This window comes from Neofelis nebulosa, chromosome 4 (genome assembly GCF_028018385.1).
Source record: "Neofelis nebulosa isolate mNeoNeb1 chromosome 4, mNeoNeb1.pri, whole genome shotgun sequence".
In the NCBI taxonomy this organism is placed as follows: domain Eukaryota; kingdom Metazoa; phylum Chordata; class Mammalia; order Carnivora; family Felidae; genus Neofelis; species Neofelis nebulosa.
This window is the reverse complement of record NC_080785.1, coordinates 73,533,460-73,558,681: the sequence shown is the minus strand read 5'-3', so window position 1 is coordinate 73,558,681 and position 25,222 is coordinate 73,533,460. Positions and strand designations below refer to the sequence as shown.

Genomic DNA, 25,222 nt, shown 5'->3' with positions numbered 1-25,222 from the left:
CCTTCCAGGATCCTTATCGTTATTGTGGAGTATGTGTTCTTTGAATTTCTTGCCTTGTTTTTGGGATCACCTTATTATGCAACATCTGCTCTGAATTTCAAATGTGATAAACAGAGTATGAGTGTCGGTGGCAGATGGCTAATGACCAGCAGCGACAGGGCATTCAAGCCTGCCTTGTTTTCTGAGAAGCGATATTTTCATGTTAATTTGCTCTGTGTCCTGCAAAGATGAGACAAATCACCTGCTCATAATTCAGGCAAAGTGGAGACCACCAGGAGCTGAGAGGGGTGATGGCTTGATTCCTTTAGGGGTGAGAGGAGAGAAGGGTCTGGGAGACTTTCCTCATCTGCAGTTGGAGGGGGACCCATCAGTCACTTTGCATTATGTCAGATGGAGAAAGATGAATTGGCCCTGGGCATCCCGTACTGACACCAGAGCCACTGTTTACTGCAAGCAGATATTATTCATGAAAACAGAGATTTCCCAGAGGCACAAAACAGGTGCTATTAAGAGTGCGTGTCAGTCTCTGAAGTCTGGGTTTTGTAAAATAAACCTAATAGTATATTTTATCTCCTAGTGAAAAGATTACAACCAACAGAAATCTGTAAGAAACATTCAATTGAAGATAAAATGAAATCTAATTCAAAGAGAAAATGACCCACACAGACACATAAACCTTGAGCTTTTTGGCCTTCTCAAGCCCTATAGAATTCATTTATCATAGAAATACATAAATAAAATGTAATTTTTTACTCCAAGATTGAGTCATACAAAGGGGCCATATGGTCTTCAGCTAAAAGAACCCCATTTTATTTTGGAGAGGCAACTGATCTTTTCTGACTAATCTTTCAGTGCCTCGAATTTATACTTGTGAAATTATATTGCCAATTTCATCAGATATGTTACATGCACAGAATGTCCAAACAATGATACTAAGTTCTTAAAGAGTTTATAAGATGTTGAGAGCCAGGTCATACACTATCAAATATATTGTACTATTATAGTTAAGCCTATGTACCAAGTTCAGTAAAAGAGGGCATTCCATTTTGTGTGTGTGTGTGTGTGTGTGTGTGTGTGTGTGTGGTTTTTGTTTTGTTTTTTGTTTTTTGAGAGAGAGAGAGTGCTCATGAGCTGGGGAGAGAGACAAAGGGAAAGCGAAAGAGAATCTTAAGGAGGCTCCATGCTCAGCACAGAGCCCAATGTGGAGCTCAGTCCCAAGACCCTAGGATCATGACCTGAGCTGAAACCAAGAGTTGGGTACTCAACTTACTGAGCCACCCAGGCGCCCTAAGGGCATTCCATTTTAAAGGCTTCATAAAGCAGATTTTACTTGGAACAAGAGAGGGATTTTATTTACAGCTTCTTTCTGATCCCCTCTCAGAGTGGCAGATAAAGGCATGAAAAGAGGGGGAAAAAAAATCTGGAAGCCCTTTTTTCTCATAAAGCCCTCATAAATGAAAAGTGTTATATAAGCACAGAAACTCTAAATGTATCATGAACCCCCCCCCTCAAAAAAAAAGGACAATCAATAAGGTATCAATTATTGACTGGTAAATTTAAGCAGCAAGCCCAAGAAGACAATACCAAGTCTCATATAAAAATAAAGATGGCATGGGGCGCCTGGGTGGCTCAGTCGGTTGGGCGGCCGACTTCGGCTCAGGTCAGATCTCGCAGTCCGTGAGTTCGAGCCCCGCGTCGGGCTCTGTGCTGACAGCTCAGAGCCTGGAGCCTGTTTCAGATTCTGTGTCTCCCTCTCTCTGACCCTCCCCCGTTCATGCTCTGTCTCTCTCTGTCTCAAAAATAAATAAACGTTAAAAAAAATTTAAAAAAAAAAAAAAAAAAAAAAAAATAAAGATGGCACTAAATTCCTCTATAATAAAGTAAATCAAAAGATAACATTCTCAAGTAGAAAAAGATAAACAAAATACGGCAATGGTTAAGTCTATGAAGCAAAATGTGATTATTTGTTGATTTCTGGGCGCAGCAGTCAGCAGGCTCCTCTATACAAATGTCATTATCAACATGAATGGATGTACCTTAGAAAATCAAGAAGAGACGATAAAGACGTCAAGATGAAGTATGCATAGGATGTATGTATGCATTTATTTATTTTTTTTAGAATAAGATACACCTTAAAATGTTGGAAAAGGGGCGCCTGGGTGGCTCAGTCGGTTAAGTGTCCGACTTCAGCTCAGGTCACGATCTCGCGGTCCGTGAGTTAGAGCCCCGCGTCGGGCTCTGGGCTGATGGCTCAGAGCCTGGAGCCTGCTTCCAATTCTGTGTCTCCCCCTCTCTCTGCCCCTCCCCCATTCATGCTGTCTCTGTCTCAAAAGTAAACATTAAAAAAAAAATTTTCTTTTAAATAAAAAAATAAATAAATAAAATGTTGGAAAGAACCACTAATGATTTTATTTTATTCTCATGAGCCTCTCAATGGCAATTTTCAGTTCAGGCCTGTACCCTTCACCTACTTTGCCAAAGTCTCACATGACCACCGCACAATAATTGCAGGCTTATCCCAGTGAGTTCACCCAACCACCAACCTTCACAAATACTTAGGACTTCAGGGATGCTTTTCTGGCTTTTATATTTTTTAATAACAAATGGTATTTAAATGCACTTGAAAAATTATCGGGATGCCTGGGTGGCTCCATCGGTTAAGCATCTGACTCCTGATTTCGGCTCAGGTCATGATCTCACAGTTTGTGAGTTTGAACCCCATGTTGGGCTCTGTGCTGACGGCGCACAGAGCCTGCTTGGGATTCTGTCTCCTTCTCTCTTCTCTGCTCCTCCCCCACCTGTGGGCTCACTCTCTCTCGAAATAAATAATAAAACATAAAAAAGAAAAATTAGGTGATCTAATTAAAGCAGGTCAAATAAGCCCATCATAGGTTCTTTTCTAACAAACATGTTGATAAAAATAGTACTGAACAAAAAGATTTTACCTCTATAATATCTAGTCAAAGACCATGGAGCATTCCAGTTTTAACCAAGTACTGTTTACCTCCTGCAATTTATGTCGTTAGCAGGCACTAGAATATCCTGAACTTGTGAATAACAGGTAAACAGTGCCACAGAAAACACAGTGGGGTAGTTGAGGAAAGTTCCCTTAGCCTAAACGATCTTATGTGAGGTCTTTTCTTGATTTTCTGTTTTATATCTATTTCATGTTAAGATTTTATGCATATTATGGGGCGCCTGGGTGGCGCAGTCGGTTAAGCGTCCGACTTCAGCCAGGTCACGATCTCGCGGTCCGTGAGTTTGAGCCCCGCGTCAGGCTCCGGGCTGATGGCTCGGAGCCTGGAGCCTGTTTCCGATTCTGTGTCTCCCTCTCTCTCTGCCCCTCCCCCATTCATGCTCTGTCTCTCTCTGTCCCAAAAATAAATAAAAAACGTTGAAAAAAAAAAAAAAGATTTTATGCATATTTATAGTTTACAATCTGGCATGTTCTGACACTTGCAAGCCAATGTCAATACTGGTATCTATGATTTTGAAGAAGATTCTAGAAAATATTTTGGTTTTGTAATACACAGAATCAGCTATATATTGTGTTCATTCACAAGTGTGTGTGTGTGTGTGTGTGTGTGTGTGTGTGTTTGTGTGTGTGTTTACTTGAAAACATTCCCTAAACTATTGAAATAACCACAGAAAATGGGTATCACATGCTTCTGGGTGCACTTTATCTCTTCTCTTATAGTATAAGGTCCTTGAGAGTAGCTTCATGACTAATTCACTTCTGTGTTCCCCAAATGCTAGCACAAAACTGTCCATAAATATTCAATAAATATTTGTAGCAGCATATTCAGAAAAACTCTTATTACAACAAACATTCCACATAAGAATCCAACTGTGTTCCCAATAGATTTTTCAGAACAATAATATTCTCTTGATCTAGTTATCTAGTTATTGAGACTTCCTATAAATAAGCCTAGAAAATAATGAAATATTTCTATTCTCTGGCTGTGCCCTTCCAAAATTCATTTAACCAGAACCCCAACTCAGAACCTCTTACTCACCAGATGTTTACCCTGCACACCAACTCTTAAAAAGAAGTCGATCACAAAAACAAAAGTACACATCTTTACTAAAAATAATTTTATATCATTTGTATATTTGGCCTAAAATTATACAATTGATAGTTTTATAATGCTTCTAAGTGATTACTTGTGTTTTAAATAATGGCCTTAAAAGATCACTCACACTCAAATTATTAAAAAAAACATTCTAATAATTGATAAGGAAGAAAAGCAGATTAGCATAGCATAGTTCAGAAAATTTTCAAAAGCTAAAGATGAAGGCAAAAAGTCTTTTGACTAGCCTTTAAGTTAGCAAAAATGTTCAATTAACCATTGACATACACATTGACTGAAATATTTCATAATTTACTATGAAAGCATGGATAGATCATTAACCACAAAACAGTTCAATTTGTCAAAACCTTCTGGTAACAAGCATTATTTCCCTCTCCCCTTCCTGCCTCCCATCTTCCCCCATCAACCTTGGCTCAAATACTCCCCAAACTCCTTTCCTCTCCTCTCCTCTCCTCACTTTGGTGGCCACCTTTCTGCCTGTTCTTCATCTTATCCTACCTGCCCCTGCACCCCACCCTTAAGAATTCCCTCGGGGGCGCCCTCCAGGTCAGTGGGTTAAGCATCTGACTGCAGCTCAGGTCATGATCTCACAGTTCATGAGTTCGAGCCCCAGCACTCGCTGCTGTCAGCACAGAGCCCACTTCAGATTCTCTGTCCTCCTCTCTCTCTGCCCCTCCCCCACCTGCTCTCTCTCAAAAATAAATAAACATTAAAAAAATAATAATAATTCCCCCTAACCCACTTTGTTTCTACTCCTACCTGGTCAAACCATGGTTTAGCGCATCAGTCTGGTTTATCAACCACTTTAACTACATGATACTTTAGCAAACAATTCCACTTAGTACCCTCTAATGCCAGGAGGATTTAATGTGAAGCTCAAATCACCTATGCAGGTGGTAATGTATGATATAATATATACATATATGGTTATCTTGTTTTGCTGCTTAAAAAAATTGACTCCCCCTTCAAACTAATTTTGAACTTAGAACTAACTGCATCAGAAAAAGCTGATGGTTATTTTGACAGTATAAGTTTAAGCTGTTGGAAGTCATTTAAAAATAATTTTGAGGGGCGCCTGGGTGGCGCAGTCGGTTAAGCGTCCGACTTCAGCCAGGTCACGATCTCGCGGTCTGTGAGTTCGAGCCCCGCGTCAGGCTCTGGGCTGATGGCTCGGAGCCTGGAGCCTGTTTCCGATTCTGTGTCTCCCTCTCTCTGCACCTCCCCCGTTCATGCTCTGTCTCTCTCTGTCCCAAAAATAAATAAAAAAAAAAAAAAACGTTGAAAAAAAAAAAATTAAAAAAAAAAAAAAATAAAATAAAAATAATTTTGAAATAATCACATCTACAGAAAGGTTGTCAATGTGTCTTATTTATTGAGTACCTATGTGTATAAATCATTGTGTAGGGACTGTCAGGATACAAAGATGAATGAATAGTTAAAATATGGATACAAATACAATTAAAAGTAGAAAATATAACAAAGAAGAGAAGATGTGTAGAACTAGTGCTGTTTGACAAATAAGGTTATATCCACCTATGAAAGTTGGTCAAACGCTATCTGGGGTGAGCCAGATACTTAAGCAGATGGTTATTGATGGGGAGTAAAGAAATGGCACTGAGCAGGAGGACCACACAGGTAGGAAATGATGAACCACACTAAGAGTCTATTTTGGCAGAACATATCGTCCATGAAAAGGGGCTACGCCCTGCATGCTAAACATGGGGTTTTAGACAAACTTACAAAGGAGAGAACTGAAGCCACAAAACTGGAATAGAAGTCCAGAGGAAAGAGGGGTGCATGTATGGAGGAGAAGAGGACCAAGAACAGATAAGTAGGGACACCTGCATTTAAAGGGCCTTTAAGTCCTTGAAACTGCTCAGGAAGAAATGAGAGCACTACTGAGCATTATATTCTTTTATGAAAGGCAGATGGGAACATAAACTGTTTATCAATCTAAAACCAAAGAAATAAATCATTCAATATGTCAAAGTTCTAAATGTGTCAGTATCTGACAACACCAACTGGCTATTACTGAAACACAAGAGAAACTATTTCCAGCTATTCCCTACTATCTAAAACAATGCTGAATTCAGAATTCATTTCTCAACAATGAATGATTAGGTGAAGAGTCTGTTTAGTGAAGTCACCTAATTCACATAAACAGAAGGGTCTTTCATGAAGACCTGCACACGATGTGCATAGATCTAAAAGATCTACTGGAAAGTTCCATTAGGCAGAACAGAAGTATGACCAACAAAACTTTCTAAGTAGGTTTTTCCATTAGACTTAAAGGAAGAAAGAACGTCTGGTTAATACAGCACATGTAGCCTGCTGACCTGTAAGGAGTCTTAAATCATTCCTAAATCCCAAGGGTTTAGGACAGTACTTGGCACTTAGGCTTCCTATAAACGTTTTATAAGTGAGAAAGAAAAATGGAGAAAGGAGGGCCTAAAAGCCAGTATTTCAGATTTACATAGTATAAGTTACATCCTGGAGTCAGTATACAATTATAATATGCAATGTGCTCATGTGTGAAGCTTCAAATTACATTCCTCAGAGTCTGTGAATCATCAGAAAAAGACTGAGCTACATTTACAACACTATACCTTCTAAGGTTATGACCAGATAATGTCTATTTAAATATTTTTCAATAATTTTAATATGTATGAAAACTAAAACAGTTTTTTCACAGAACCCTAAAAATAATGAATTAGAATATATCTCATTATATGAACATCTTGGTTGATATATTTAACTATATATTGATTTCCAAAAGCTCTAATTCTGGCAATTTTTTTTTAACGTTTATTTATTTTTGAGACAGAGAGAGACAGAGCATGAACAGGGGAGGGGCAGAGAGAGAGGGAGACATAGAATCTGAAACAGGCTCCAGGCTCTGAGCTGTCAGCACAGAGCCCGACGTGGGGCTCGAACTCACAGACCGTGAGATCATGACCTGAGCCGAAGTCGGACACTTAACCGACCAAGCCACCCAGGCGCCCCTGGCATTTTTTTAAAGTAAGCTTAACGCTCAATGTGGGCTTTGAACTCACTACTCCAAGATCAAGAGTCATATTCTCTACTGACTGAGCCAGTTGGGTGCCCTCCTGGCAATTTTCACATGGAAGGAATATGACTGCTTAATAGGCTATAATAGTTTGACTATTTAATCAAACAGACAGATGATTCTTGGTACCTTTATGGTTTCAGTGGGCACTCCAGGCTCCGGGACTTTATCCAAATAAGTGGTCAGGTCTTGATCAACATGTTCAAACACTAATGTTAGTTTGGTTTCTCTGTCTGTTCGTGACACTGTGCATACATCAAACAACCTAAAAGAAAAAAGAAAGATATTAAGTAGGTAGCAATAAGCAAAGAAGTAACATATTCTGCAACTCAATCGCACTACAGGTTTAAAAAAAAGGCGGGGTGGGGGGGGGCAGCGTTTATCATTCCTTCAAATAATATGTAAGGATGCCTAATGGGATCTGATACTTTAATTGCAATATGAAATTTAGGAGAGAAACACTTCATTAAGTGATGACAAAATCCACAGCGGCAAAGAGAAAACAACATGACTAGAGCATAGGAATGTCTGCCTGGAGAGTTTCCTTAGTTAAGACCTTACGTAGTACTTGCCAATAGAGATAGTTTAAAAAACTGCAGCCTAGGAAAAATATGGTTCTTCTTAGCTCACAGTTCAAGAATTATTAAAGAGACAGATTAAGTATTCTTTGGAGATGTTGCACTCTGTGATTAAGATTTTCCTGGAATTTAAGGTGTTACAATCATGCCTGTGAAAATAAGGATGATGAAATATGGTTTATTTCTAAGAGAGCCTTCTCATCCTGGGGAATCAAATCATTTCCCTGGAAAGGGCATAAATCCTTGGTTTAAAAATTTCAAATATCACACTAATCAAAACTGAAATTTTAACTTTTTTTTTTTTTTGGAGAGAGGAGGTATTTTATTTTATTTTATTTTTTATTTTTTATTTTTTTTAATTTTTTTTTTCAACGTTTTTTATTTTTTTTATTTTTGGGACAGAGAGAGAGGGAGACACAGAATCGGAAACAGACTCCAGGCTCTGAGCCATCAGCCCAGAGCCTGACGCAGGGCTCGAACTCACAGATCGCGAGATCGTGACCTGGCTGAAGTCGGACGCTTAACCGACTGCGCCACCCAGGCGCCCCGAGAGGAGGTATTTTAAACAGCATTAGTAAACTACATCATCGTTAAATGATACAGATGAACAAACATTATAATTAAGTCTGGATGGGCAAATCTGGTATCTTCCATAAAATTCTACAACTAATTTAAAATTTAAGTTTTAAAAGCAAAGCCTTTGGTAGTCAAAAGCATTTTTAAGCCCAGGGACAAATTTTTCTTTACTTTCAACCACACATATTACACTATCCGATACATGAGATGCTCACCACATGCTTGAATAATTAAACAAATCACCTGTAAACAAGCTGTAAATTTGACAAGAATGTAATATAAATACTAAGAAAAGGCTAACAAAATGCTATACATAGTCTTCTCACTTTTAAAGACGGAATAAACACGCCCTTCAAAGAAACTAACTATAAATGTGCATATAACCCATTACTAAAATGCCGGGTTGACTCTCAATTATCTACTTTGCATCCTACCTCTTGAATTTTTAATGCATGCCACCCTACTGCATTTCTGGGCTGAACAGGTCCTTCACAATATTTGGTACTTTTCTGTGAATCTAAACTAAACTTTAAAATAAACTAAAGAACGCTATAATGAAGTTAAATCTGGTGGGATGAACACAACCATCACCAACCACACTTATTTCACAGCCAGATCTGTGAATACTTTTTAATTATACACAATTTGGGATGAGTTCTACGACTCCACTAAAATCAGTTAAGATCAACTGAATTTCTTCTCACATTTATCTACTTTTAAGTATTCTGATTTCTAAGTTTTAATCACCTACTGCTACACGTGATTTTTTTGTTTTCTTGAAATTCTAAAGTCTTCTTAAAGTCACTGATGTGACTTATTCTAAAAAATTATTCTGATAAAGTAAAAACTCCTAATAAATTTATTAAAGATAAGGCCATTAATCATATGAGTGTCATACTATGACCAATATACTTGCTATCATGCATGAATCCGACACCTGGGAAGTTTATCAAAACAACCCTTTCCGTTTGGTAATATGAGGCAACTACCATTTATTCATAGGTTCCTTTGAACCATCTTCTCTCCATTAATCCCACATACTTTTCCAGCTTTACTTTTTCCTTCCTTTTGAAGAAGAAAAAGAAGCTTCTTTCTATATGTTTTCCATTTTTTTTTCTTTTAAAAAATGCTTACTTATTTATTTTGAGAGAGAGAGAGAGAGAGAGAGAGAGAGAGAGAGAACGAGCTCCTGACTGGGGGGGGGGGGGGGGGAGGTGGCGCAAAGAGAGTCCCAAGCAGGCTCAGCCCTGTCAGTGCAGAGCCCAATTTTGGGCTCAATCTCATGAACTGTAGATCATGACTTGAGCTAAGATCAAGAGTCGGACGCTCAACTGACTGAGCCACCCAGGCACCCCTGCTTCTATTTTTGTAATACAATAAAACCACAATGATGTACTAAATTCAAACACAAACATGGGAACTGCACCACTATAGCTGTGCTCCTTAAACATCACTTTAAAAATGCTTTCCACTATAATGAATACATTTCCTTCATGAAAAAAAATACATTGTTTATCACTGCCTCAGGTCAACACTGATCTTAGTAAGTCCAGTTCTTACTGTGCTTATAATCTGTAATTGACAGGGACATAACTGGAGAATAAAACGATCATAAAACACTGCTGAACCAAAGATCACCCGCTTCCAAACCGTTGTTAGTTACCTAACAGCAGCGGCAGTATGTTATGTTGCTTCATTTTACTGAAACCATGTTTTCAAACACTCTTCGTATGACACAATTCAAGAATAACATCTAACCCACCCAACTTATTTTCCTCAATGTTGTATCACTCTCTTCAAGATATAAAGACTCACTGATGGCACCTGCAGTGATTGGGACTCCACATGTGAGAGCTAGGCAAAGGTGAAATCATGGAAGCCACTGCCAACTGCTGTAAATCATAAGCCATGGAGAAAAGGCACTAATTTTAATTGGCAATTGCTAAAATGTGGAATGTTAAAGAGACACATGTGACACTGCATAGTGTTTACCATTCTTGTATAAATTTTAATGTATCTTCTTAATGTATTCTTGACTAGGTAAAGAATGGTGTTAGGTAAGAAGGCTCATGCTGGTTCAAGGAGATAATTCTTTTTATTTCTTAAGGTGCTATTATTTTTTGGGTGGGGGCACTTTCTGAAATCAACTTTTAGAACCTTATTTTATAAGTGGAGATCGCATTTTTCATTTTGTACTAACATTTCTTCCCTAGAGTTTCTTTCTTTCTCTTTTTCTTTCTTTCTCTTTCTTTCTTTCTTTCTTTCTTTTTCTTTCTCCTTCCTTCCTTCCTTCCTTCCTTCCTTCCTTCCTTCCTTCCTTCCTTTCTTTTTCTCTCTTTCTTTCTTTCTTTAGAGGGCAGGGTAGAGGGGCAGAGGGAGAGAGAGAATTCCAGGTAGGCTCCGTGATCAGCACAGAGCCCAATGTGGAGCTTGATGCCACAACCCTGGGATCGTGACTTGAGCAGAACACTCACGGGTGCCCGGGTGGCTCAGTCTGTTGTATCCCACTCTTGACTTCAGCTCAGGTCATGACCTTACGATTTGTGAGTTTGAGCACAGGATCAGGCTCTGTGCTTATAGTGTGGAACCTGCTTGGGATTTTCTCTCTCCTCTCTCTGCACCTCTCTCTCAAAATAAATACATTTAAAATAAAAAAAGAAAAGAGTCAGAAGCATTCAACCAACTGAGCCACCTAGGCACCCCTTCTCTAGAGATACAATTCAGACATTCGTATCTTCAAAGCAAAAAATCATCAAAATACAAGATTAGCATAGCATGTTAACATCCTACTGATAATGGTTACATATGCATATTTTTTATTGGTTTCCAAACCACGGGGAATTTATGTAACCAAGGCTCTCTAAGCTTTTATTATTTGTATGCAACTTCAGAGACAACCAGTTTATCAATTTATAATGTAATGATCATGATCAGGGTAAATGATACCCTTCCAGTGAATAAATATATGCCAGTTATTGCTGGGGAAATTTAGGTCTCTTTTATGCCCCAAATACAACTATCTAATTATCTAGAGAATCAAATTAAAATGCAGTATTCAGAAGGTAGCCCATATAATGGGTATAATCTAGATGATCTTAGCCTAAATTTATTCTTTGTGCTTCAATAAAGTACAGTGACTCCAGATACATTTTTCCACAGATGCAATTATTTCTTTTCCTTGGTCAGTGCAGAAATAGAATAATTTGTACTTCGGAAAGTACCTTTATCTGTTTACCCATGAAGAAAGCTTCCTTTTATTTGCCTTTGTCTTGTTTTGAATATATAACTCACCGTTTACAAAATTTTCTAATGGCTACATTTCAGCTTATATTTCATCAGGTAACATTTGAGAGGATATTTTTATTTTGCAGGTTAGTACTATAAATTTTCACTGTTGGCCAAGTCAATGGTAGTGGATAGTTTTCTTATAGAGCATGATTCTAAATACAATGAGTAGATGCCTGCTAGCTCTAATCAACAGGTTGTGCCTCCTGTCCTTTTCCCCTATATTTGAGAACCACATACTACTTACTGTCCATGGCCTCAGGAAACAGACCACACAGAATTACTGGAAAGAAAAGAAATATAGCATCAAATTGGTCCTTACTTCCCACCCCTCCCAAGAGGCCAAAACATTTCAGTGGCTAAGTTTTCACGTTTTTCTTAACTAGAATGAAACATGGGTTTTAGGAGAGTAACTAATTTAGTCGAAGGGAGAAAGTGACAAAAGTTACTGATTTAGTTGAAAGGAGAAAGCAACAAGTAACATAGTATCTTCAAAAAGTATAACAATTTTGTAAAGAGTATGTATTAATGTTGCATAGGCTTAAACTCAGGAAAAACACAGGTCAGTCCATTACCTACAAATTCTTCATCTTGGCCAAGAGGTCTTCCGAGCTTTCACCAGAATCTCCCACAGTCACCTCAGGTACAGAATCTCCTTACTTTTCGGGAATTGTATATGCCACTGTAATTCCTTCAGGTAAGTCAGGAACTGGACCTGAAGAATTTCCTCTTCTGAAACCTCAGATACCAACTCAATACCTCACTCACTGTCTTCATGCATTGTCTCTTCCTCTTCTTGAACAACCTCCTGTTTGGGCAGTGCTGCTACCCTTTTCTTTTATCCTCCTGCTGCTTTCAGCAATTTCTTCTTTTTTAAAAATACTTTAAAAATGTATTTTATGTATGTATGTATGTATGTATGTATGTATGTATGTATGTATTTATGAGAGAGACAGAGAGAGCATGAGTGAGCAAGGGGCAGAGAGAGAGAGAGTGGGAGAGAAAGAATCCCACCAGGTGCAGAGAGAGAGAGAGAGAGAGAGAGAGAGAGGGAGAGTGCAGAGCCTGGATTGGGGCTCCAGCTCACCTGAAGTGGGGCTTGAGCTCACAAACCGTGAGATCATGACCTGAGCCAAAGTCGGATGCTTAACCGACTGAGCCACCCAGGCGCCCCGAGAATTTTCACTTTTAGGAAAAAAGGAGAAAAGTGAAAATAGCATTCAATATTTGTTTTGTAGTGAGCCTTTACAGAGACAGCATGCACCCCAACAGTGAGAGGTGGCACCCCCAACCTCTGTCCTCACAACTATACTCAGCCTCTAGGCATCAAGCCACCATAGCTTTGAATTGTTTCTGAGAGCATCTGTGCTTTTTCTCGATTTATTCTGTGCACCCATGAGCAAGATGTGTCCCATAGTATCAGAAAAGCCGAGGAGAGGTTATTTTTTGGGTCTGGGAACACTCAAAAAGTTTTCCATATAAATTAATGGTAATTGCTTCTTCACTTTACACCATTTCAGCCTACAGAAGGTTTCATAGGAACAGTCTACTTCCAAATAGCAGGAAAAGCCTGTATTCATCTTAGGAATTTTAGAACATAATATTTATGATGCTTTTTTGTCTACAATGACTCCCTCTGGAATTACCCCAAATCAAATAAATAATAGTCACTCTGGTGGGCAATAAAGAGAACATAGATGTTTTAATATAACAAATAAGTCTCACATAAAGCAACTGAGCTAAACAAGAACTGAAATCCCTGGTATTTGGCAGGAGGTTAACAATCTGTAATATATTTATATAAATCAATGAGGAATGTGGCCGGGCTGCCTATAACCCCTACACTTGCAAAACAAAAGAGCCAGACAGGTCTGAACATTTGAACATAAACACTGGAAAATAACTTCAACTGTATGATTTCTTGTGTTGACCAACATCTTAAGACTTTCTAGAACTTTTTTTTTTTTTTTGCTATTCAGTAAACTGACAAAAATACCATTTCAACTATTACATGTTCTAGTTCCATAAGAGAAATATATTCACACTGTGCTGAATATGAGCAAAATATCTCAGATGACTTTTAGAGGAAATGAAAACTACCATTCAATATGTATCCATTAGAGCTGTGCTTAATGTGATCCAAGCGAATATTCAAAACGTAGAAGTGAAAAGTGGTTCTCGGCATTTACTAAATTTTGGAATCCAGTTTAGCTATGCAAAAGGCAATCCAAAAAAGGCAGATAGGTCATTACCATTTTACAATTAAGTCAGCCAAAGCCCCTAACTATCCCATAAAGTAAGTTCTCTCCCAGTCTCTATTGTCCTGACCCCTCAGCTGCAGGGCAGAGAGCAAGCACTGCGGTCCCAGCACAGCTCTCAGCCTTCCAGCTGTCCTAGTGATGTAATTATCTCATAACAAAATATCTCCGTGAATTAACTCTGCATCCTACCCATTGTAATTCTTAATGACCGCTTCCTGTTCATGTTTTCCATTTAACTTGCTATTCTGGATCTACTGCATAGGCAAGTTGCCTTCATCTAATGGATGGGATTACATCCAATAGGTTTGGGATTTCCAAAGATTACAATTTACAAAGGTCTCCCAAACAACATGCTTTGTAAACACAAGCCCTGCCTTTCTGTTGTGGTTATAATAAAAGGGAAATCTGCATTATTTGCTGTGATTAAACTTTGACCTGTCACAGGAAGTTCTAGGAGGATTTTTTTTTTCCTGTCACTTTTTTTTTCATACTCTTGAATGTTTGGACATCAAATAGTTCAAGAGCTGAGAGATGTCTGGCACAGCTGCCTAAGGGCCCTAAACAAAATTTTTTTGAACTACAGCCAGTCTCTGAAATTGAGAAGTATTCTTTTTTATCTCCTTTTCTCTATTGTCCATGAAGCACACTCTGTGCCTATAGCTTCTTGCATGGACCCAATTTATGTTCACGCATCCCACTTGCCCTACACTACTGGATCCTTGCCAGGGTGTTCTCCTTTTGCTCATTAAATATGGACTGTGTGTGCACTTGTTCTAAACCAACACTGAATGGTGTAACTCCAGAGGTATTTGCCACCAACAATAATCAGCATGCTTCCAGAAGGAGCTTGCCATTTCAGCAGCATCCATAAACATTTGAGTACCTACCACGTGCAGGTGCGGTACTAAGTTTTAGAGACTACAAAACATCTAAGATGGGTACTGTAAGAGCCTTACTATCTAGCCAGGGGAGAGAAGACTGATATATAAAATCATAAGTAATGACGTATGGCTGTGTATTAATTCCAAATAAATTCTATAAATATAACATGAAACTTTATATATCACATCAAAGCAAATTCTTTCTACGTGCTATTACAGTAGACATCTGTGATGTCTGCCTTTCCAACACCTATTACCTCTTCTATAAACCATATCCTCATTTTCTTGAGGAACCACTCCTACTCAGGCAATATGGTTTTGGGGGCATGAGCGCAGCATGGCATGTAAACCTACCCTGGACAAAGAGAGTGATAATGATTGATTCAGGGATGGACAGGACCGTGTGAATCAGTCCCAGGACTTTAACTGTAACTTCTGGGAGGGCAGAACTCTCTTTATCTGAGATTACCAAACCGGCAACATATAAGCCCGCAGCTGCTGATGGCTGTCATTGCCACCACTTTAGTGAGCATACCATAGGATGCAGCCAGCAGGGAAAAGAGCCAGAGCAGAGAAATGACAGACAAGAGACTTTGGTTAAGTACTGCCCCGACCTGTGCCTGATATACCCTTGGATTTATTAGTTATGTTAGTAACATTGGGTTGGGCTTTTATTACTAGCAAAAACAAACAAACAAAAAAACACAACAACAACAGAAAACAGAAGCAGCCTTAAGACATTTATACATATCTTAGAAGGGTTAAATGATTCTGAAACATCAACATCTGACCTCAAATATGTCTTATATATTAGACAAAATGAATTAAGGTCAAGCATATAAACAACAGTAGTTTCCTCTAGGTGACTGCACCAGTCCTGACTTGCTGGGAGAAAATTTACCTTAAATGGTCCCTCCATGAGCATGTCCACTGAGCTGCACTGGGCAGCCCCAGAACAGACTAGTTCATCTCTCCCAAGGAACCATGCGACTTCCTTTCAGGATTCCCATTTGAGGCTCCTGGTCTGACTACAGAAACATTTTGTGGAGAAAAAGCAGAGAAAGGCAGAAGACACAGGGATAAGTTCATCGCAAATAGGAATATGTAACCTAGAACAGGAAAGGACTCAGTGGGGTAAGAGGAAATGAGGAGGCAAGGAGAAGTATTTAAAAATAACACAAAGTTTAATTTAAAGGCTAAATCCAATGCTCAGAGATATGTTCTCCTGGAACCCTCAATTAAGCAACCCCACCACCTATTGCTGAAAAGGGGACATGCACAGTAAAGGGGACCCTTGCACAGTGCAGAGTTTTTAGGGGTGCTGACCTCCCTGCAGTCAAAAATCCATGTGTAACTTTTGATTCCCCCAAAACTTAACTTCCAATAGTCTACTGTTCACCGGAGGCCTCACTGAGAACACAAACAGCTGATTAACACATATTTTCTATGTTATATGTATTACATACTGTATTTTTAAAATAAAGTAAGCTAAAGAAAATGTAATTTAAAAAATCATAAGGAAGAGAAGATACATTTACAGTACTATATCAGAAAAAAAATCTGCATACAAGTGGGTGTGCGCATTCAAACCCGTGTTATTCAAGGGTCAACTGAAATGTCAAATTGTAACTCTAAAGCAGGGAAATCTCTTTGTGTTCATGTTGTTAAGTTTAAAGCTACCATAACCTGACAAGTGAATGCAAAGTCAACCTCTTTTATTTATGAAATCACTTGATTCTTTACAGCATAAAGTGTGTTCATAAGAAAGTTTTGTGGTTCATCATCTTCCTGTTCATCCTCAGAGTTTCTACTAATCTGGTTTCAGCGTCTATCTATATATGTGTGGCCATCTGGATCTATGAGTTAGTATCTTTGCATGCATTAATCAGAAAATGTTTTACAAGCTAAATGGGAATCCCCCAAATTGGTCAAGTTTACAAGATATGACTTGCACTACAGTAAATATTTAAAACAGAGCAAACAGTAAAACCTGTATATATGGAAACACACTACTACCATATGATAGCACATGACAGCACAAAGTTGGTATACTATTAGCTAGGCCCCAAATAAGCTTTCTGGATGTCCTAATGGGAATATGGGGTGCCTGTGTACTACTGTGTTCATATTCAAGATGAATTCCTGAAATGGACATTAAACAATAGAATTTAAACTTCTTTCACAGTCAGTCCTACAGCAAGCACTTCTTACCCAACAGTTCTTTAAACTGTTAATGCATTTTGTCTCAATGAAAGGCAGAGAGAATGAGGTAGCAGCATCACTCTGTTATGCCAACTATATGCTATTATGGGAAAAAGGAAACGCTACTTTAGCGCTAAAACAAATGAGGAAATCATAAAAACATATCTGTTCTCTTAGAGGGCAGAGAATGGTAGCAGAGGCAAATATTCGATAAGTGTATTTTAAGTCACCATGCGAGTCAATCTACCCAGAATCAAGAGAGAGAAAACAGGGGTATCTAGACAATACTGAGCTGATACTTCTGCTGAGTCCAGTTCCAATACAAAATAGTTGTTTTGTAAGTTCAAAAAACCGTAAAGTCAACTCCATAGAAAGAAGAAACCTGCAAATTGAGAAAATCAGGGACTACTACATATTGATTAGAACAAACCCCATTCAGCAACCCCAGCTATAGCGCAGGAATGAGATCCTACACTTTTACCTGTTGAGGTCTCCCCCAAGACTCAATTACCTCACTTTTAGCCTTTTTCTTACGTACCACTTGGCTTCAATCAGCCACCTGACATACATAGATAGATATGCTGGTCAAAATAAGGTCCTGACAAGAGAGAATGGATTAAGAGACCTCAAAAACTGTGGCATTTGGTGTGAAGGTGGGGTTCAGGGGCCCCCAAGTCTTAAACCCTACTGGGAGGTCAGAGGTTGCAGACTACAAACTAAAAACAGGCTTAAACTGTGTGCCTCTCCACACTTGTGTTTATCCTGTTCTTTTAATTCTCCACGACACCCAGAATGGTACCCAGTACCGCATCTAACACACAGCAGGTGTTTAATAATGTTCACTGAATGAACTAAAGTTTTCAGAATTGTAACTCAGGGAAAAGTCAGCAGCAAAAAGAAAAGAGGGGATCCTCAGAGACATCACTAGGAAATAAAGCATGGCACTCTGAGTAAGCCACATCTTGTAACTGGTGGTAAATGAGGACACACACTAATAAGTTGCATTTATTCCTTAACACTGTTAGTTTGCTCCCTATCTACTGTGTAATTCTACGTATTTAGAATTCTTTAGTCTTCACAACAACTCTATGAAATGGTGCTCATTTTATGAATAAAGAAACAGATGTATATAAACAAATGTTCACGGCAGAATCATTCATAATAGCTAAAGTAGAAACAATGGAAGTGTCCATCAACTAATGAATGGATAAACAGAATGTGGTATATCCATGTAATGGAATATTATTTGATAATAAAAAGGAATGAAGTAGAGATACATGGTGTGATATGGATAAATCTTGGAGTAGGCAGATCCATAGGGACAGCAAGTAGATTAGTGGCTGCCTGGGGCTGGAAATTGGTAGGTCAGGGAGAGGTGGAAAGGAATAGAAAATGACCACTAATGGGTACTGGGTTTCTTTTTAAGGTGATAAAATGGTCTAAAATTAGATCATGGTGATGGTTGCACAACTCAGTAAATACACTAAAAACCACCGAATTGTTTATACAGATAAATTTGATGGTATGTAAAGTATATCTCAATAAAATTGCTTAAAAACAAAAGGAGAAAAGAAATAGCCAGAGAGAGGTTTAGTATTTTGCCTAAAGCACACTACAGTAAGTGGTGGAGACAGGATCCGAAGTCAGGCTATCTGCTTCCAGAGTCTGATTTCCTAACCAATCCTGCCTCTGTATGTAGGGCAGCATTTGGGTCAGAGACCTCTCCATGGCAAAGGAGACACACTGGCTGGCAGGAGCTGTGGTAATGCCAATCCACAAATGTCTTTGGTAAACTTGGATATAGCAATATATGCTTTACATGCTGGGCTGAAAAAAAAAATGTTCAGAAAATTCATAGAAAAAATAAAGCTGAAGACTACTGATCCTCCCTAGGCCCCCTTACGTCTTCCCCTTAACTAGTTAGAAAAATGACACACTTCAGTTCACCCCACAGGGCTTGAAAAAGATATTCTGATCTCAAAAATATAAGAGTTAAATGATATTTTTGAGAGCAAAGTCAACAGCTCTGGCTTGAGTCAGAAAGAGTGCTGGATTCTGGAAAACTTTCAACATTCAGTTCTGTCTCCATTTCTGACCTGTAAAAGCCCTGTTCTCCAGCTTTGGGCCTCTCTTGAGGAAAAACGACGAATCAGCCAAAACTAGGCAGCTGTCTGTGCTGAAGACTGTCTGCTGGGTCTTAGAAGAAAACTAACCAAACTTTACCTACACCGTAAGCCAAAAATCTTTCATAATCACATCCTTATGAGGTGCGTAAATTTATCCCAGCACTAATTCAGGTACTTAGGATTAGGTTCTTATCTAATAAAACAACTACTGAAGTTAGTTCCTTTTAAGGAAACATAAATGACTGTAAACATATGAGAAAATGTTAAACTATGGTAATAACTTAAAGAAACATAAATGAAAACATTAGCGATAACACTGTTTAAGCCCCTCAAATTGGGTAACAAATTTTTGTAAGATAAAATGGCATAGCGTCTCTGAGTGTTTGTGAAATGGACCCACATCATTGTGGGAGTACAAATTGGTAAAACAAACAAACAAATTAAAAAAAAAAAACCTTTCTGGAGAGACAGATACACAAATTGATAGAGGATTCAAATTCATATTTACTGAACATGGAAAGGCATTCATAATATATTATTAAAAGAAAATGCACGTTTCAAAAGAGTATGTACAGCGTGATTCCATATATATTAACAAAATGGTATAAAGATAAACCAAGAATGGCACCTGGGAGGCTCAGTCGGTTAAGCGTCTAACTCTTGATTTTGGCTCAGGTCATGATCTCCTGGTTCGTGAGTTTAAGCCTCACATCCAGCTCCGTAATGACAGTGCGGAGCCTGCTTGGGATTCCCTCTCTCTCAATCTCTCAAAATAAAATAAAAAAGATGAGGGGCGCCTGGGTGGCGCAGTCGGTTAAGCGTCCGACTTCAGCCGGGTCACGATCTCGCGGTCCGTGAGTTCGAGCCCCGCGTCGGGCTCTGGGCTGATGGCTCGGAGCCTGGAGCCTGTTTCCGATTCTGTGTCTCCCTCTCTCTCTGCCCCTCCCCCGTTCATGCTCTGTCTCTGTCTGTCCCAAAAATAAATAAAAAACATTAAAAAAAAAAAAAAAAAAAAGATGAATCAAGATGCTAACAGTGTTATCTCTTGGTGATAAGATTACAGAATTGCTTTTTCTGTTATTTGCCTACCTAGACTTTCTATAATGAGAACTTAAACAGTTTTTAATAAGAAAAAAAAATCCCCATTTCAAAAACAAGAACTATAAAATCTTCTTTTCTCATTTAAGTTTTCTTCCTTCCATCACTCATATACTTTTCTTCAATCTGCTCCTGAGTTACTGAGAAAATCCCAATCCTCAATCCTGAAACCGCAGTTTTAAAAATTAAATATGTTAACAACTTACGGTCTTAAATTTGTTGTAGGAAAAAAAAATGTGTATGCATTACTGCTTCACTGAAGGTATGTGATTTTAATCTTTCTCCAATATGGAGTAACTCCGTAAAGAATGTGGGAAAAATAAAATTACCTTTCTGATGCCTGGCTAATTGTCAGGTCAAAAATAACAGAATTACCATGAAATATAAGAGAAACAATGACAGCTCACGAATTCTTCAAGTTACTTTAATGTTTGCCATACAAGACAAGGTAGAATTATGGAATTTTGAAAGTATGGGGAGCTTTAGAGATTATCTGGCTTTGTACTTTTATCTTATAGATAAGGAGACACAGGTCAACAGAATGCAGAATGGCAAAACTAACTAAAGAAATAAGATACCTGGGTCTCATGAACAAGAATTCTGTGCCCTTTCTAATATAATAAAGTATAAGCAACCACAATAACGAACACATGTTTTTTAAAAGTCATTATAAAAATTAACATCTAACATCTTACCTTTTAAAATTAGATCTATTCAAGCAAAATTTCCAAGAACTACTGTGTTAAGAATTCAGAAAGGTTCTATAAATATATTTTAAGAACACCATCAGGAAACTATATTAAAAGATAAGAAAAACAGAACATAGTTGGAAAAGTTGAAAGAACTGTTATCTCTATCAACTGCCAAACTCAGGCATCTGAAATTAGGCTGTTTTAGGGGTGCCTGGGTGGCTCAGTCGGTTGAGCGCCGACTTCGGCTCAGGTCACGATCTCGCGGTCCGTGAGTTCGAGCCCCGCATCGGGCCCCTGTGCTGACAGCTCAGAGCCCGGAGCCTGTTTCAGATTCTGTGTCTCCCTCTCTCTGACCCTCCCCCATTCATGCTCTGTCTCTCTCTGTCTCAAAAATGAATAAAAACATTAAAAAAAAAAAAATTTGAAATTAGGCTGTTTTGTTCACATGTAAAAATGTAGAATACTAAGTTATGATGTAGTATGCCTACATAGTTTTGTTTTAGAGTTTGATCTTTGTTCTAGGAATATTTCACATAATAAGATGAATATTTCATGGCACTGAAAGCAAGACATTCATAATATATTAATGAAAGAAAATGCAGGTTTCAAAAGAGTATACGCACTGACTGCATGCAGCCTGCTTGGGATTCTCACTCTCTCTCTCTTTCTCCCCTCCCCACTTGCACTCTCTCTGTCTCTCTCAAAACAAATAAACAACAAAAAAAGCTTAAAAAAAAATACGGGCGCCTGGGTGGCTCCGTCAGTTGAGCGTCAGACTTGGGCTCAGGTCATGATCTCATGGTTTGTGGGTTCCAGCCCTGCGTCGGGCTCTGTGCGGACAGCTCAGAGCCTGGAGCCTGTTTCAGATTCTGTGTCTCCCTCTCTCTCTGCCCCTCCCCTGCTCATGCTCTGTCTCTCTCTGTCTCTCAAAAAATAAATAAATGTTCAAAAAAATTTAAAAAAAAAACGACTAAAGGAGATAAGAATGTGGAAGTGTAGCTGCAACTACATGTCCCCCAAAGAAGAATTTTTCTTTTGCAAAGAACCGTAAGAACAACTCATAATGCGATTCTATCAGGCAACTGGGTGTTCCACATAAGTGAATATTTTCGATACCTGATTCCTACCCATCTCAAGCCCTCACACTACTTTTAAAAACTAAAGTTTTGCGGCGCCTGGGTGGCACAGTCGGTTAAGTGGTTCAGTGTTCAACTCTTGGTCTAGGCTCAGGTCATGATCTCACAGTTCTTGAGTTCAAGCACCGCATCAGGCTCTGTGCTAATGGCATGGAGACTGCTTGGGATTCTGTCTCTCTGCTCTGCCCCTCTCCCGCTTGTGCACATACTTACTATCTCTCAAAATAAATAAATAAACTTAATAAAAAAGAATTTGGAAAGCAGCAAGAGATAAGCTACTCACCACCTACAAAGGAAACTCAGTAGGATTAATACCCCATGTCTCATCCAAACACTGGAGGGCAGAAGGCAGTGGATGACAAATGTAAAGTGCTGAAAGAAAAAACTGTTAAACGAGAAATCTATATCCAGAGAAACTATGCTTCAAAGATGAAGGTAAACGCCAGGCATGCTCAGATAAACAAAAGCTGCAGGAGTATGTGGCCAGGAGACCTGCCCTAGAAGAAATGCTACAGGGAGTCCATCAGGTTGAAATGAAAGGGCACAAGAGAGTAACTCAAAGCCACATGAATCAAATAAGAACACTTGCAAGGGTAATTAACTACACACATAAACATAAAGAAAACCAGTAATATTGTAGTTTGGTTTGAACTTTTTTTTTCCTAATATGATTGAAAAGACAAATGCATATGGCAACAATTATAAATCTATGATAATGGCCATACAATATATAAAGATGAAGTGCATAACAATCATAGCATAAAAGGGGATAGAGCTGCACAGGAAAAAAGCTTTCAATACTATAAAAGCTAAGTTAGTACTATTTCAAACTAGACTGTTTCAAGTTTAAGATGTTAATTGTAATTCCCAATGTCACCACTAAGAAATGCTTTGTTTTCAAACTATCTTCATGATCTGAGAAATATTTTCTTGAATCCCCTCTCTGACCTATCATTTATGAGCCCCTAGAGTAAAGCGTGGGACTTTACACATGCAAACTCACTGAATTCTTTCAATATCTCTATTAAGTGGGTACTATTATTCTCATTTTACAGACGAAGAAGCTGAGATAAACAGTAATTTTGTCCAGAGTGATAGAACTGTAAGAAACAACCAGGATTTCAATTAGAACCTTCATATGCTTTTTTTCTCCTCTTTGATCTGTACCTTCAGTATCTAGAATCTCATGATCTTGTCTCTTCCTACCCAATGTACCACCAACCACCTGTGCAACAACAAATGATAATTATCTCCTTCATGGTCAAGACTTCATATAACTCTTGGGGCGCCTGAGTGGCTCAGTCGGTTGAGCGTCTGACTTCGGCTCAGGTCATGATCTCACGGTCTGTGAGTTCGAGCCCCGCGTCAGGCTCTGTGCTGACAACTCAGAGCCTGGAGCTGCTTTGGATTCTGTGTCTCCCTCTCTCTCTGCCCCTCCCCCGCTCATGCTCTTTCTGTCTCAAAAATAAACATTTTTAAAAAAATTTTAAAAAAGACTTCATATAACTCTAAAGAAAGGCTGCAGAATCTACAATCTATCTCTCCAAAAGAGTTCTCTCCCCAAACCCCATACCCAGTCACCTTTTGGACAACTTCAACCAATATTCTGAACATCTCGATTTCAAAGTGTCTAGAACAGGGCTCACCCCGCTTGGTGAATCACACCACCATCCAACCAATTTCCTAATCCCAGAAACCTTCAAGTAATTTTAGGTTCTTTCCTGACCCTTTACATTTAATCAACCAGCAACTGCACCACCTAAATACTTCTCTATCCACTGCTACTTCCTGAGTTCAAGTACTCATCACTCTTGCCTAAATGTCTATGGAGGGATCCTGTTCTCTGCCTCATAGAGATTTCTTGTACTCAGCCCTCACTCTGGCCAATAAACCTTTCACAGTGTACATATGATCATAATACCAAACAAATGCATGCAGCCAACAAACATTCATTCAATATTTGTTATTTTCTAGCTTTGTACTGGGTGCTAGGTATAGAAAGATCTAGGGATAAAATACATTTTTTTAAGCTGTTCAGAGTCTAGCGGGAATGCAGATATAAAAAGATGAATATCAACTAATCTGGAAATGCTGAGGTAGAGATACATACAAGGGACTTTAAGAGCAATAAAGAGGGGCACCTAACTCAGACTTGTAGGAAAGGGTTTGTGGAGGAAGTGACAATTCAACTTAGACAGGAGTTACCCAAGAATGTGGTAAAGAAAGGGCATTCAAAACCAGGAGAAAGTATGAACAAAGGACAGCAAGAAATCCCACTGGAGGAAAATCTTGTATGCCATAAGGAAATCTAATCCCATAGTAAATGGATATCTACTTTTGATTTTTAAGTAGCTCATTCTGATGAGCATGGAGAAGAGGGGAACAGTGGCAAGAACACCAGTCAGGAGACTGCTGCAGTTGTACAGGGAAAATAAAGAGGGCCTGTCCTAAGGAATTGGCAGCAAGGACGGAGAGGAGAGTACAGATTCCAGAAATATTTAGGAGGTTGAATTGGCAGGACTTGCTAAGTGTCTGAATGTGGCGGGGGTGGAAGGATGAGGAAGGAGGAGAAGCCAAGGATGACTCATAGGCTTTTGACTTTGGGGACTTGGTGCCACCCCATGAGATACAGCAGTGTTCCCAGACCTTTGGTTTTCAGGGAACTGTAAAATTTCCAACAAATTTTGGGCTCTGACAGAATGTTGTCAACTAAAGACCTAAATATACCCTACCATCCACTATCAACATCATTTCATTAGAAAAAGCACATTTTAACACCCAAAATGTAAACAGATTTCGCTTTCTGAAAAATTTACCACAGGGCCCTTATTTTTCTAATTTTATCACAGATGATAGTAAATTAGTACCAGGCCTCAGACCAAAGCTGGGAAGCCCTGAAATGGAGATATAGCAGAAGTCCGTTCAGCAGTAAGATGATGAGTTGAAGGCAGAGGAGAATATAGTCCCTGCCCTCACTAACTCTCTAGCCCTAAAGAGATGTCTATCTCATATATATTAAGGGTTATAAAAGAGTTCCAGAATTATGGGGCCGCCTGGGTGGCTCAGTTGGTTGAGCGTCCGACTTTGGCTCAGGTCATGATCTCATGGTTTGTGAGTTTGGGCCCCACATCGGGCTCTGTGCTGACAGCTCAGAGCCTGGAGCCTGCTTCCAATTCTGAGTCTCCTCTCTCTCTGCCCCTCCCCCACATGCACTCTGTCTCTCTCTGCC

At 38.9% G+C, this 25,222-nt stretch overlaps 1 protein-coding gene across 2 annotated transcripts in view; it reads right to left on the bottom strand.

The window, feature by feature from the left end:
* CDK6 (cyclin dependent kinase 6) overlaps positions 1-25,222 on the bottom strand; it is a 256,008-nt gene that overhangs the window by 181,939 nt on the left and 48,847 nt on the right. For both annotated transcript variants that reach the window (XM_058725094.1, XM_058725095.1), the window contains one exon: positions 7,288-7,423. In XM_058725094.1, coding sequence (XP_058581077.1) covers positions 7,288-7,423 — 136 coding nt within the window. The remainder of the gene's footprint in view (positions 1-7,287; positions 7,424-25,222) is intronic.